General features: G+C 36.5%; 1 protein-coding gene across 2 annotated transcripts in view; it reads right to left on the bottom strand.

Annotated features, from left to right (window-relative positions):
* Positions 1–13,525, bottom strand: part of LOC112674605 (ankyrin repeat domain-containing protein 26) — a 140,713-nt gene that overhangs the window by 12,927 nt on the left and 114,261 nt on the right. For both annotated transcript variants that reach the window (XM_035713398.2, XM_025470969.3), the window contains 3 exons: positions 5,939–6,229; positions 4,868–5,079; positions 3,192–3,420 (listed from right to left, as the gene is read on the bottom strand). In XM_035713398.2, the coding sequence (XP_035569291.1) occupies positions 3,192–3,420; positions 4,868–5,079; positions 5,939–6,229 (732 nt within the window). The remainder of the gene's footprint in view (positions 1–3,191; positions 3,421–4,867; positions 5,080–5,938; positions 6,230–13,525) is intronic.

The raw sequence follows: 13,525 nt of genomic DNA on the forward strand, positions 1-13,525 counted from the left end.
TTTCTTCTTGCTTGACTTTATAACTAACATTCATTGTTGAAAGCAATGTATTTTAAAGAGGGAAAATTTGGAAAGAACAATTTTAGAATAAAACAGAGAAAGTCAGACAAAATGAGGAGACAGAGGAGTATGTTACAAATGAAAAAATAAGGCCACGAGACAAAACCTCACAAAAATAACTAAATGAAACAGAGATAAATAGTCTACCTGATAAAGAGTTCAAAGTAATGGTCATAAAGATGCTCAGCAAACTTGGAAGAATGGACGGATTCAGTGAGAACTTCAACAAAGAGAAAATATAGAAGAGAACCAATTAGAGGAAAAGAATACAATAACTGAAATGAAAAATACACCAGACACAACATACAGCAGATTAAAAGATGTGAAGAACAGATCAGCAATCTGCAAGATAAGGTAGTAAAAATCATCTAAGCTGAAAAGCAAAAAGAAAAAAGAATTTGAAGAACTAAGATAAGGCAACCTCTGGGACAGCATCAAGTGTAATAATATTCACATTAGAGAGGTCCCAGAAAAAGAAGAGAGAAAAGGATGAAGAACTTATTTGAAGAAATAATAGCTAAAAACTTCCCTAACCTGGGGGAGAAATCAGGCCTCCAGGCCCAGGAAGCATTGACAGTCCCAAATAAAAGGAACTCAAAGAGGATCACATCAAGACACATAATTAAAGAGAAAAGGAGAATCTTAAAAGCAGAAAAAAGAGAAAAAAGAAAAGCAACTAGTTATATAAAAGCGAACCACCACAGGGATATCAGCTGATTTTTCAGCAGAAATTGTGGCATGATATTTTCCAAGTGCTAAGAGGAAAAAACCTAGGATATTCTTGGCAAGGTTTATAACAAGAACTGAAAGAAAGATAGAGTTTCCCAGACAAATAAAACTTAAAGGAGTTCATCACAACTAAATAGGCCTTATAAGAAATGTTAAAAGGACTCCTTTAATCAGAAAACAAAAGGCCAGGGTACCTGGGTGGCTCAGTGAGTGAAGAATCTCCCAGGACCCTGGGATCAAGCTCTGCAAGGGACTCCCTGCTCAGAGGGGAGTCTGCTTCTCCCTCTCCCTCATCCTTTACTTGTGTTCTCTCACTCACTCTGCTCTCAAAAAAAAAAAAAAAAAAAAAGAGAAGAAAGAAAGAAAGAAAGAAAGAAAAAAAAACCCACCATAACCAGAAATAAGAAAATTATAAGAGACAGTTTTATAGTAAAAGCAAACATAGAGTAAAGGTAATAGAGCAATCATTTTTATAAAGCCAGTATGAAGGTTACAAGACAAAAGCAATAATATCAATTACATCTACAGTAACTAGTTAAGGGATACACAAAATACAAAGGTGTAAACTATGACATCAAATATATAAAACAAGGCAGGGTGTAAAAATTCAGTGTTTTCAAAATCTGTTTGAGCTGAAGTAACCATCAACTTAAAAGAGATTGCTATACATACATAGGATGTTTTATATGAACTTCATGGTAATCACAAACCAAATATTTATAATAGATACACAATAAAGAAGAAAGGCACCCAAACATAATACTAAAAGTCATCAGAAGAGAAGAGAGCAAGAAGACAAGGAAGCCGAATGAAAGATCAAGACTGAGGCCTCATTTAACATGAGCCTATGCTACCTTTCTCTACATTAATAAAACTATGAATATACTATCGAAATCATAAGCCTATGTACATTGATTGAAATGGGTATTTTAATAACAATGATACACCATGGAAATGAGTTGCTATTTAAAGACTCCCTATCACTGTCATCTTAGTCATCAATCATTCAAGTGATGGCATCAAGGTAAATATACGTGAATTTCATTTTAAATATCCAAATATTTGTGGGGTGCCTGGGTGGCTCAGTCAGTGAAGTGTCAGACTCTTGATTTTGTCTCAGGCAATGAGACCGGGCTCCACTCTGAGCATGGAGCCTGCCTAAGATTCTCTCTTCTCTCTTTCCCTTTACCACCTGTTCCCTTTCTCTCTCTCTAAATAAAATAATAAAATAAAATAAAATAAAATAAAATAAAATAAAATAAAATAAAATAAAATAAAATAAAATAAAATAAAATAAAATAAAATAAAATAAAAAAAATAAAATAAAATATTTGCTTGACTTACTTATTTAGAAAATATCTACATTTGCTCAACAAGCCATTTTGTAAAAATTGAAATAGAATATAAGTAAAAAAAAAAGTGTTATAAGAAAGCAATTAAGGATGTACTCTCATGTAAGAAAATGCTTTTATTTATTTATTCATGAGAAACACAGAGAGAGAAGCAGAGACATAGGCAGAGGGAGAAGTAGGTTCCCTACAGGGAGCCTGATGCAGGACTCAATCCCAGGATCCCTGGATCACGACCTGAGTCAAAGGCAGATGCTCAACCACTGAGTCACACAGGTGCCCCCAAAACATATAACATAAAAAGAAAAATCAATCTTTTTAGTGTTACAAGTTTATTTAATTCATAAAAAGGACTTACCATGGAATTGTTAAAATAATAAACATCCCTACATGGTTAAGCATTTGGATTCTAATCATTCACTATGTACAGGGGTGGAAAATTTGGGTTACAACAAGCTTTGAACTTCTTATAAACTATTGCTAATCAGAAAATAAGTTAAAGCATCTAAGTGTACTTCTGGTTAGTATGTAATAATATTTACTTTCCAAAATCCAATTTAACATAGCATTTCAAGAAATTTAAAATGGGTCCATTTGGAGGTGCCTGGGTGGTTCAGTTGGTTAAGCATTCAACTCTTGATTCCAGCTCAGATCATCATCTTGGAGTCATGGGATCAAGCCCCGAGTCAGGCTCCATGCTCAGTGGGGAGTCTGCTTGAGATTCTCCCCCTCTCTCTGCCTCTCTCCCTGCCTGGCCTGTGAGCACAGTCTCTTCTCTCTCATATACATAAAATCTTTTAAAAATAATAAGATAGACTGTGTTAGTTTAGTTGTATTTATTGAATAAAATTAATAATTGGTATCTCTTGAAAATAAGAGCTCCAGGAACTAAAAAAATACCATAAAATTTCTGTCCTATTTCCTTATTAGCACAAACAAGTATCACTTTTACTTACTGAGCATTATTCAGTTAACTCAGAATTTCACCAAAGTAAAAACAAAAATTTTATTGGAAATCTGAAACTCAAGAAAAGAAAAGATAATATAACTGACCTTGGTCAAGTAAGTATCAATGCTGTTATTTGAAGGGCGCGAGCTTGAGGTAGGAATCACTACATTTTCTCTTGGAGTAACATTTCTATCCAGCAGTAAACTACTAGTCAGATTTCCAACATAAGGCAGTTCCAAGACGGGTCTCATAGTAAGAGTGCTGTGGAAAGGTCTGTTCTGCTGTTTCTCCACCAGATATTTGGTAGTGATATCTGCCAGCCTCTCACTAGTCCTGTGAAGATTACACAACACAAATGCTTAGTGTTTCATTTTTCTCCAAATCATTCCTAAATGACCTGCATTTTTTTAAGTTTCCAGATAGTAAACAGAATGTGCCATTAAACAGTGTTTTAATGCTGAAAATGTGACAGAGCAGAGCTACTATATATAACCATAGGTTTAAAACTGTTCCAAAGGAGTATATATGATTCTAGGGATTCCTAACTAACAAGAAATTCAAATTAGGGGAGGGAAAGAAATGGCTGTCCGTGATGTACATGGATTGACAGGTAATACTTGCTACCTTCTGGAATGGCTGTAATTACAAGATTCTGGAGGATGCCATTACACATATTTATATCTAGTAAACCAGTTTAGAGACATAAAAATAAACCATCCCTCAAAGACATTTTCAAGATTGTGCTTTCACCACTCTTGTACATTTCACTCATTACCTCAGAGAAATTGAGTATTTGGCACCGAGGAATACCTCAGACCAATAATCTCTAGGGGCCAGGTTGATCACAGAGCTGTGATCAGAAAGGACTGAAACAGCTCCAGAGGCAATTAGCTGATAACAGTTACCAAGACCCTGGAGGTAGAATCTGCCCTTTTTGTCTTCCACACGCCCCCTCATGCCCACCATGATGCTATTTTTATCCACGTTGGGATTTATTTTTATTTATTTATTTATTTATTTTTTAACATTTTATTTATTTATTCATGAGACACAGAGGCAGAGACACAGGCAGAGGGAGAAGCAGGCTCCCTGCAGGGAGCCTGATGCGGGACTTGATCCCTGGACCAGGATCACGCCCTGAGCCAAAGGCAGACACCCAACCTCTGAGCCACCCAGGTATCACCACTTTGGGATTTATACTGCCTTTCACCCGTATGTGAATCTTTCTGTATTTCACATGTACACCTTTATATAAATTAGAAAAGCTACAAAGGATAGTTTCCCTCCCCCCACCCCCAAGGCTCTCTAGTAATAATACCAAAGATACAATCAAGAAAGTTAATTTACCAATCTGCCAGGATGTGCAGTATTGGCACTTGATCTTTTGGGTTAAAGATGTAATCTTCCAAAAATAAACTCACTAATATTTCTATTTAGGGTAATTCTGACAATTTTATAATAGTATGCTGTCTAAATTATAAAGCTTTAAACAATTAGTTTGTAAAGACGATGAGACCAGATTAACTGAGAATATTAAGGGGGAAAAAATAAAGTCATATAAAACCAAAAAAAAAAAAAAATGGAGGAGAGAGGCTAACTGTCCTGGATGAATATATAAAGGTAAGTTTATTTACAAACATTATTTTCCAAAATTATACTATTCAGTTGGTTTTCACTTCCTCACTTCCTACTCATCTCATAAACCCATCTCCATAAAAATTATGCTTTAGAGACAAATTAATAAGCTAAATCTATTTTCTATGATTCTGTTTTAACTTACTTGCTCAGTTTATTTGTCAATGACATTCGAATTTTTGATTCTTCTAGGTAGAGTTGCCTGTATTTTTCCAATTCTGCTTTATCTTCTTGAGAATTTTTGATTTTGGATATTTCAGATTCTAGCTCTTTAATTCTGAGTTCCAGTTGACCTCTTATTGAAGCATTATTACTTTCTCTTAACTGTTCTAAGTTTTCTTGAGATGCTGCTTGTGTCTAAAGCAAATTAAAAGCACAGTTTTAAAACAGCTATAACCTGGAAAATTATAGTATATTTCTTTCCTTTAGCTGTGAGTCAATGATTCAGAGAGGAATTTGAAAAAAAAAAAAAAAAAGTTAAGTGTAAAATATTTATCATCAATGTCACCTGAATTAAATCTGAATGATAAAAATAAAGTTCAATCATTCTTATATTAGTACTAGTGTGATCTGATAATTCAAAGAACAAGAGAATCAATTAAAAATTTTAAAAAGTGCATAATACAACCTAAGAATAACCCGATTCTTGATTTCTTCTCAGAGCATGTTCTCAGGGGTCCTGAGGCCAAGCCCAATGTCACAACCAGTATGGAATCTGCCCAGGATTCTTTCTCTCCCTCTGCCAATCCCCCTGCTCATGCTCAATAAATAAATAAGTAAATTAAAAAAATAAATAGAATCTTAAAAAAAGAAGAATAACCCAGGAATGGAATACGGAGCCCAGTGCAGGGCTTGATTTCACAAGCATGAGACCAAGACCTGAGCTGAGATCAAGAGTCTGCTGCTTAACCAACTGAGCCACCCAGACACTCCACGGTAAAAGTTTTAAATCACAATTTTTTTCTTTTCCTCTTAATAGTCTTGATTCATACAAACTGGTCTTAAAAATAAAGTGATTCTCAGGAGATCAATTTAGTGAGAATAATGATGAAAACAGAAATCTTTACAGGGAGGAACGAATGCCTCCAGAAATCTACCAAACAGATTGCTATAAAGGAAGCAGAGGCAGCATACACAATGCATATAACCAAAGTGTAATTTGTAGTGAAATAAATGCAAGCATATCACATACAGATTAATAAATTAATAAATTAACCTGTAAAAATAGATTGACTTCTTTTAATTTTTCTACTATAACCAATCTTGCTCTCTCTTCAATCTCCCGTTTATACTTTTCTACTTGACTGCGTTCTACCACATTGACTTCTAAATGACTTCTGAGGTTTACTACTTTTTGTTCCAACTTCTTTTTATTCTTTTCTAGTTTTTCACATTTCCTCTCTGTTGCTTTCATAGATAATAACTCTTGTTGAAGAACTTGATTTTTTGCGTCCAGGTGTAGACACCTTGAAGATTCAGTTTCCAGTTTTGCTGTAAGATCATCAATCTGCATGAATAAAACAATACAGTTTGGAAGTGGAGTGAAAATAGTTTAATTAAAAACTATAACCAACATTATTTTTAAACATTTTAAGTCTCTGTACTGAACCGTAGGCTCAAATTCATAATGTCGAGATCAAGAGTCACATGCTCAGGCAGCCCTGGTGGCTCAGTGGTTTAGTGCCACCATCAGCCTGGGGCATGATCCTGGAGACCCGTGATCGAGTCCCACATCAGGCTCCCTGCATGGGGCCACTTCTCCCTCTGCCTGTGTCTCTGCCTCTCTCTGTGTCTCTGTGCCTCCCATGAACAAATAAATAAAATCTTAAAAAAAGAGAGTCACATGCTCTAAAGTGTAAGTCAGCCAGGTGCTCCCATTTTAAAAATAAACTCATTTGCAATAAAATATAATCTATATTGTAGTAGAGTCTTAAAATGTGAAACCTTGAAGAACTTAGAAAATTAAGAACAAAGTTAAAACCACTAGGAGTTACTAAAATAGATTTCTGCTATCATTGTCTTTGCCACACAACATTTGTACTTCATTTTATGCTTTTATTTTTCTATGACTGCTTTGGATATTTCCTCCATAAAATACCTGTAAGTCACCTCTTAGTAGAAACTCTCTTATACAGGCATTTAATTTAAATAAATTTTTTTTAAAATTTTTATTTATTTATGATAGTCACACAGAGAGAGAGAGAGGCAGAGACACAGGCAGAGGGAGAAGCAGGCTCCATGCACCAGGAGCCCGACGTGGGATTTGATCCCGGGTCTCCAGGATCGCGCCCTGGGCCAAAGGCAGGCGCTAAACCGCTGCACCACCCAGGGATCCCTTAAATAAAATTTTAAAAAAGAAAAGAAAGTCTCTTACCCTTTCCCCCATCCTAACATGCCATACTTTTTAAAAATTTATTTATTATGAGAGACATAGAGAAAGAGAGAGAGAGGCAGAGATACAAGCTCCACAGGGAGCCCGATGAAGGACTCGATCCCAAGACCCCAGGATCATGCCCTGAACCGAAGACAGATATTCAAACCACTGAGCCACTCGGTTGTCTCAATACTCCATTAATTTTTAAGAAGTTTTAGTAATATCATATTGACTTATGTAGGTCTGAGAAAATAAATGCTTCCTAAGAGAAGCCTTTGAAAATAAGACTCTAATTATTGAATCTATAATTACTGATTCTAATGCCACAAGCTTTTTTCTGAATTACAAATGATTTACACTAATTTGAATTGCACTCCCAGGAGAAATGATTCTCAGGGTTAAGAAATCACACCTCTCAGTATAAAAATTTAGTGAGATGAATCATATACTTTTGGACAAAAAAAAAAAAAAAAAAGAATACCTAATTGAATAGTGTTATCTTATAATCCTCTGTTACTTCCCACAAAACAAGAGAACATACTAAGCAACAAAAACAACCAAAAACCTGACAGATTTTCACTGATGCTGAGTTGGGAAGAACTTCTTTCTTCTGGATATGATTGATAAGACAAGGTGAGTGGATGTGGCGGTTTTATAAATTTTTTGACACTTCTCCCATGATAATCCCACCCCTTAAAATGTGCTGACCTTAGTAACTGGTTTCCAGTGAATAGAATTCAGCAGAACTGCTGTGTAATTTTTAAGACTAGGTTAAAAAGTGTGATATAGCTTCCATTGACATTCTTTTTCTAGGGAAACTAACCCTTAGAATCTAGCTGCTGTGGGGAAGCCCAGGCCACCTGGTGTGTCTTCATGTAGACATTTCAGCTGAGACTGACTCAGCTAACATCCTAGCCAAAAGCCAGCCTCAACGGCCAAACATTTATATGAACATGGTTTTAGATGATTCTAGTCCCCAGCTTCCAATCATCTCAGGTGATATCAAATGAAGAAGAAATGAGTTGGCCTTATTCAGCTTTGCCTAAACTAAACACTTGTGAACCAAATAAATGCTGTTTTGAGCAACTAGGTTTTGAGGTGGTTTATTATGCAGCAATAAATAACTGGCACAGATAACTGATATTAAAAATAGGGTGCTGCCATTAAAAAAAATTAAACCTAAACCTCCTTTGAACCAAGAGGTAGGTGGAACCTGAAAGGATGTAGAGAAAAGTAAGAATGAAAACCAAAAGAGCTTCCAAGAGACTGTTAGTGGAAACCTGATGGCCCTTGAAGAGGCTGACAGCAAGGGTTCTAGGTAATTGAAGAAAATGACACTAGAGGAAAAGTAACTCGTGCCACAAACCACTTGAAAGTAAAATTGATATGAAAGATAAACTAAAGAAGGTCTATTCAGTATGAAAGAACCAGGACTAACTGGGTTCAAATATTTTTTCCACATTTATAGCCTTTCCATATGCTGAATTGTCAAATAATGCTAAAATAAAGAAATGGATTCTAGGTCAAGAACAAATCCAGGAAAACATGGCCTATGGATGAAGCCAAGACTATAAAATGTTTTGTTAAGACCTCAGAAGGACTTAAGGTATGCCTCAAATTTCTTTAAGGATCTTAAGAGTATGAGCTTCACAGGAGACCTCAGGTGAAAAGTTTATCTCAAAAAGACCTGGGAGAGTGGCTTTTCTACTGACATAAAGTCCATTGATAGTCACAGAAAAACTCAAAAAGTTAAGAAAATTACAGCATCAAAAACACTGTTTGTGAGTCTGGACTAAAAGAGACCTAGATAGCACAGATTGAAAATAGGCCTTTGGGTCTTAGAAGTCCCACAGGGAGGAAGCAGGCTGAAAACACAGCTGCAAACACAAGTAATTTCTTAAGGACAGACAGCAAAGAGCCATGAAGAAAAATTTCCATAGTTAAGACTAAGTCCTAACTGAAGAACTGATAGCATGCATTAGGCTGCATTTCAAACCTGCTATGGTCTAGTGTGACTTCCATCTTTCTGAATGTAAGAGTCTTTAGCAAGTTACCAGAATGTTGTGTTTTCAATAGTAGAGAACTGTCTCTTTAATTCTCAAGTCTTCATTCCTATTGAGAAGACTTGCACTCAAGGGACTACACAACCCCGGCACCTTATCCCTGCTGCATCTGATTAAGATGGCAAGATCTTGGACTCCATCCTGAACCCGATGCCATGATAACTGAGATTTGTCGGAGGTACTAGGAGGAGATGAGTGTATTTTTCATGTGAAAGGAATAATGAAAATTATGGCCGGTGGGTAAATTACACTAAAAATTTGGTTCTTTAAAGGTGTCCATAGGTTTTAAAATACTCCATTAAAAAAAAAAAAAAAGACTGTGGGCTAACCTTAGTGACTGGCTACTAACGAACCAAATATGGTCAATGTGATGTTGTGTGCTAGACTACAAAAGGCAATACAGCTTCTGCCTTGTTCTGTATCTCAGGCTGCTTACTTGGAATTTAGCCCCTCCTCTTGTGAGAAAGCTCAGGCCACAAAGAGAGTCCGGGTGAGCCAATGTAAGCATTTTGGCTTGCTTGCCCTAACTAAAATTCTAGGCAATAGTCAGCATCAACAATACCAGACATGAAGTTTTTCTCTTGGTTTTTCCCCATTTATGATATTATCTGTGATTTTTTCATATATTCCCTTTATTATTGAGGTATGTTCCCTCTAAACCTACTTTGTGGAGGGTTTTTATCATGAATGGATGTTGTATTTCATCAAATGCTTTTCCTACATCTATTGAAATGATTATGATTCTTCTCCTTTCTTTAATTAAGATGGTGCATTACACTGATTGATTTACAGATATTGAATCACCCGTGTAACCCAGAATAAGTCCCATTTGATCATGGTGGTGATTTTCTTAATGTATTGTTAGATTCAGTTTGCTACTATTTTGTTAAGGATTTTTACACTAGAATATTGGCCTGTAATTCTCTTTGTGGTGTCTTTATCTGGTCTTGGTATCAGGGTAATGCTGGCCTCATAACATGAATTTGGAAATTTTCCTTCCTTTTCTGTATTTTGGAATGGATTGAAAAGAATGTGTACTAACTCTTTCTTTAAACACTTGGTAGAATTTGCCTCTGAAGCCATCTGGTCCTGGACTTGTGTTTGTTCTGAGTTTTTGGATTAGTGATTCAAGTCGTCTGCTGGTTATTGGTCTGCTCTAATTTCTTCCGGCTTCAGTTTTCATAATTTATGTTTCTAGGAATTTCTCCATTTCTTCTAGGTTGTCCAATTTGTTGGCATATATTCTTCATAATATTCCCTTATAATTGTTTGCATTTCTGCATTATTGGTATTTCTCCTGTGTCATTTGTGATTCTAATTGGGTCTTTCCCTTTTCTTTTTGGTAACTATGGCTAGAGCCTTGTCAATTTTATTAATCTTTTCAAAGAACCAGCTACCGTTGATCTGTTCTATTTTTATCTTTGTATAGTTTATATATAATTTATTTCTGTCCTAATATTTTTTAAAGATAGAAGGCAGGGGGCGGGGGAGGGGACCGGGCAAAGGAAAAGGGAGAGAGAGAATCCTCCAGTAGATTCCTTGCTGAAGTTGGAGTCTGAAGCAGGGCTCAACTCCAGGACCCTGAGAATATGACCTGAGCCAAAATCAAGAGTTGGCTGCTTAACTAACTCAGGCACCCAGACACCCCTATTTTTGCTCTAATTTTTATTTTCTTCCTCTGCTGGCTTTAGGCTTTGTTTGTTGTTCTTTTTCTAGCCGTTGTTCTTTTTCTAGCTGCTTTAGGTGTAAGGTCAGGTGGTTTGAGATTTCTCTTGTGGCTTGAGGTAGGCCTGTATTGCTATATAGTTCCATCTTAGAATCACTTAGGCTGCATCTTAAAGGTTTTGGAAAATTGAATTTTCATTTTCACTTGTTTCCATGTATTTTGAAATTCCTTCTTTTTTTTCCTGGTTGGCCCACTCATTGATAGATGGATGTTATTTCACCTCCATGTTTTTGTGGTCTTTCCAGACTGTTTTTTGTAGTTTACTTCTAGTTTCATAGTATTGTGGTCAGGAAAGGTGCATGGTAGGACTTCAATCTTCTTGCACTTATTAAGGCCTGTTTTGTGGCCTAATACATGATCTATTCTAGAGAATATTCCAGATCTGTATTCTGCTGCTTAAGGATGGAACATTCTGAATATCTCTTTAGTCCATCACCCATGGCCCAGTGTGTCATTTAAAGCCACTGTTTCCTTGTTGACTTTCTGCCTATTCATATAAATGGGGTGTTAAAGTACTGAATTAGGGATTTCTATGCCTTCCTAAAATATCCAAATTGTACACTGTGTTCATGGATACTTTTGTGATTAGGAATAAAAGCAACTAATTCCAATTAAAATATACATATAAAATAAAAATAACATGCATACAATTTTCTTGTATTATTACCAATTAGTTCTTCCATGTTTGTCATTAATTGTTTTATGTATTTGGGTGCTCCCATGTTAGGTACATAAATATTTACAATTGATAGATCTCCTGTTTGTCCACTTTGTTGGCCCTTCTTTATCTCTTGTTACAGCTTTGTTTTGAAATCTATTTTCTCTGATATAAGTATTGCTATTCTTTCTTTTGACATCTATTGGCATGATAAATGTTTCTTCATCTCACTTTCAATCTGCAGGTATCTTTAAGTCTAAAAGGAGTCTCTTATAGGCAGAATATAGAGTTGTTTTTTAATCCATTCTGACACCCTATGTCTTTTGATTGGAGCATTTAGTCCATTTACATCCAAAGCAATTATTGATAGATATGTATGTGTCATTTTGCAACTTGTTTTGTGGTTGTTTCTGGAAATTTTCTCTGATTCTTTTTTGTGTCTTTGATGTTTTGCTGATTTTCTTTAGTGATATATTTGGATTTTGTTCTCTTCTTTGCATGTTTATTAGTGGTTTTGCCTTTGGTTTTGGGGTGTGTGTGTATGTGTGTGTTTAATATTTCTTGCAGGGCTAGTTTCACAAACTCCTTTAGTTTTTGTTTGTCTGGAAAACTCCATCTGTCCTTCTATTCTAGGTAATAGGCTTGCTCAATAGAGTACTCTTGGCTGCAGATTTTTCCCACCACATTGAATATATCATGCCACTCTCTTCTGGCTTACAAAGTTTCTGTTGAAAAAACTCCCACTAACCTTAAGAGATTACCCATGGAAGCTTCTGATTTGTTTTCCTGCTTTTGTTTTCTTGATTGGTGTATTTTGCAAATTTAATTATAATGTGTTTTGATGTGGGCCTGCTTTTGTTGATTTTGATGGGAGTTTTTTTCTGTGCCTCTTAGATCTTGGTATCTGTTGCCATCCCCAGATTAGAGAAGTTTTCAGCTATTCTTGCTTCAAATAAATTTTCTTACCCTTTCTCTCTCTCTTCTTTTACTGGGACTCTTATAATATGAATATTACTACATTTGATGGAGTCACTGATTTCCCTAGGTCAAATCTCATTTTGCATAATTCTTTCTCACTCTTATTCAGCTTCCTCGCTTTCCATTACTTTGTCTTCTATGTCATTAATTGGTTCCTCTGCTTCCTCCAGTCTGATGTTCACTGCATCAGGTGTGTTTCTAATTGCATTTATTGTACTCTTCATCTCGGATTTTTTTTTAACTCTTTTATCTCTGTTGTAAGGGTCTCACTGATATCTTCCATTCTTTACTCAAGTCCACTGAACATCCTTATGGTCACTGCTTTAAATCCTCCATCAGGCATGTTATTTATATCAGTCTCACTTTAATCTCTGGTACTGTGGCCTTATCGTGTTCTTTCATTTGAGATAAATTCCTCTGTCTTCTCATTTTGTCTAGGTCTCTGTCAGTTCCTCTGGGTTAGAAAAGCCAGTTATGTCACCTGTTCCTAAAGTAATGGACCACTGAAAATGGTCACATAGTGCCCAGGGCCTGGTGCTTCAGGGAGTGTCTCTAGGGTGTGCGGCATGCACTCTGCTACTGGGTTCTGGCTCCTCTATCCCTCAGGCCAGTCATCTGAGAGATAGGCTCTCAGTATCTGCTGCGGGCAGTGTTTGGTAGTTGGCCTGAATCTAGCAGGTTTGAACTAGCTTGTGAAATGAGACCTGTCACATTCCACTGGAACTGAGACCCTGCAAAACTCTGGTCGGGACACATGGTGTCCACAGGGGTTTGTACTGGTCTTCTGGGGGAAGGGCTTGCTGTGCTGGAACTGAGGCAAGCATGATTGAAAAGGGCAGTTCCCCTGGAGTGCAAACGGGTGGTGGCTGGTGTAAGCAAGTTAGGCAGCTGGTGTCAGAGTGGCACTGATTCCCACAGGTGGCTCTGTGTTTGTGCTCAGGGTCAGGGGAGGGAAATGGCACCAGCCAGCTGGTTCCTTTGTTCCCAGAGACGTGTCTCCATGA

The sequence above is a fragment of the Canis lupus genome, chromosome 2 (genome assembly GCF_003254725.2).
Source record: "Canis lupus dingo isolate Sandy chromosome 2, ASM325472v2, whole genome shotgun sequence".
NCBI classification, from domain to species: Eukaryota; Metazoa; Chordata; class Mammalia; order Carnivora; family Canidae; genus Canis; species Canis lupus.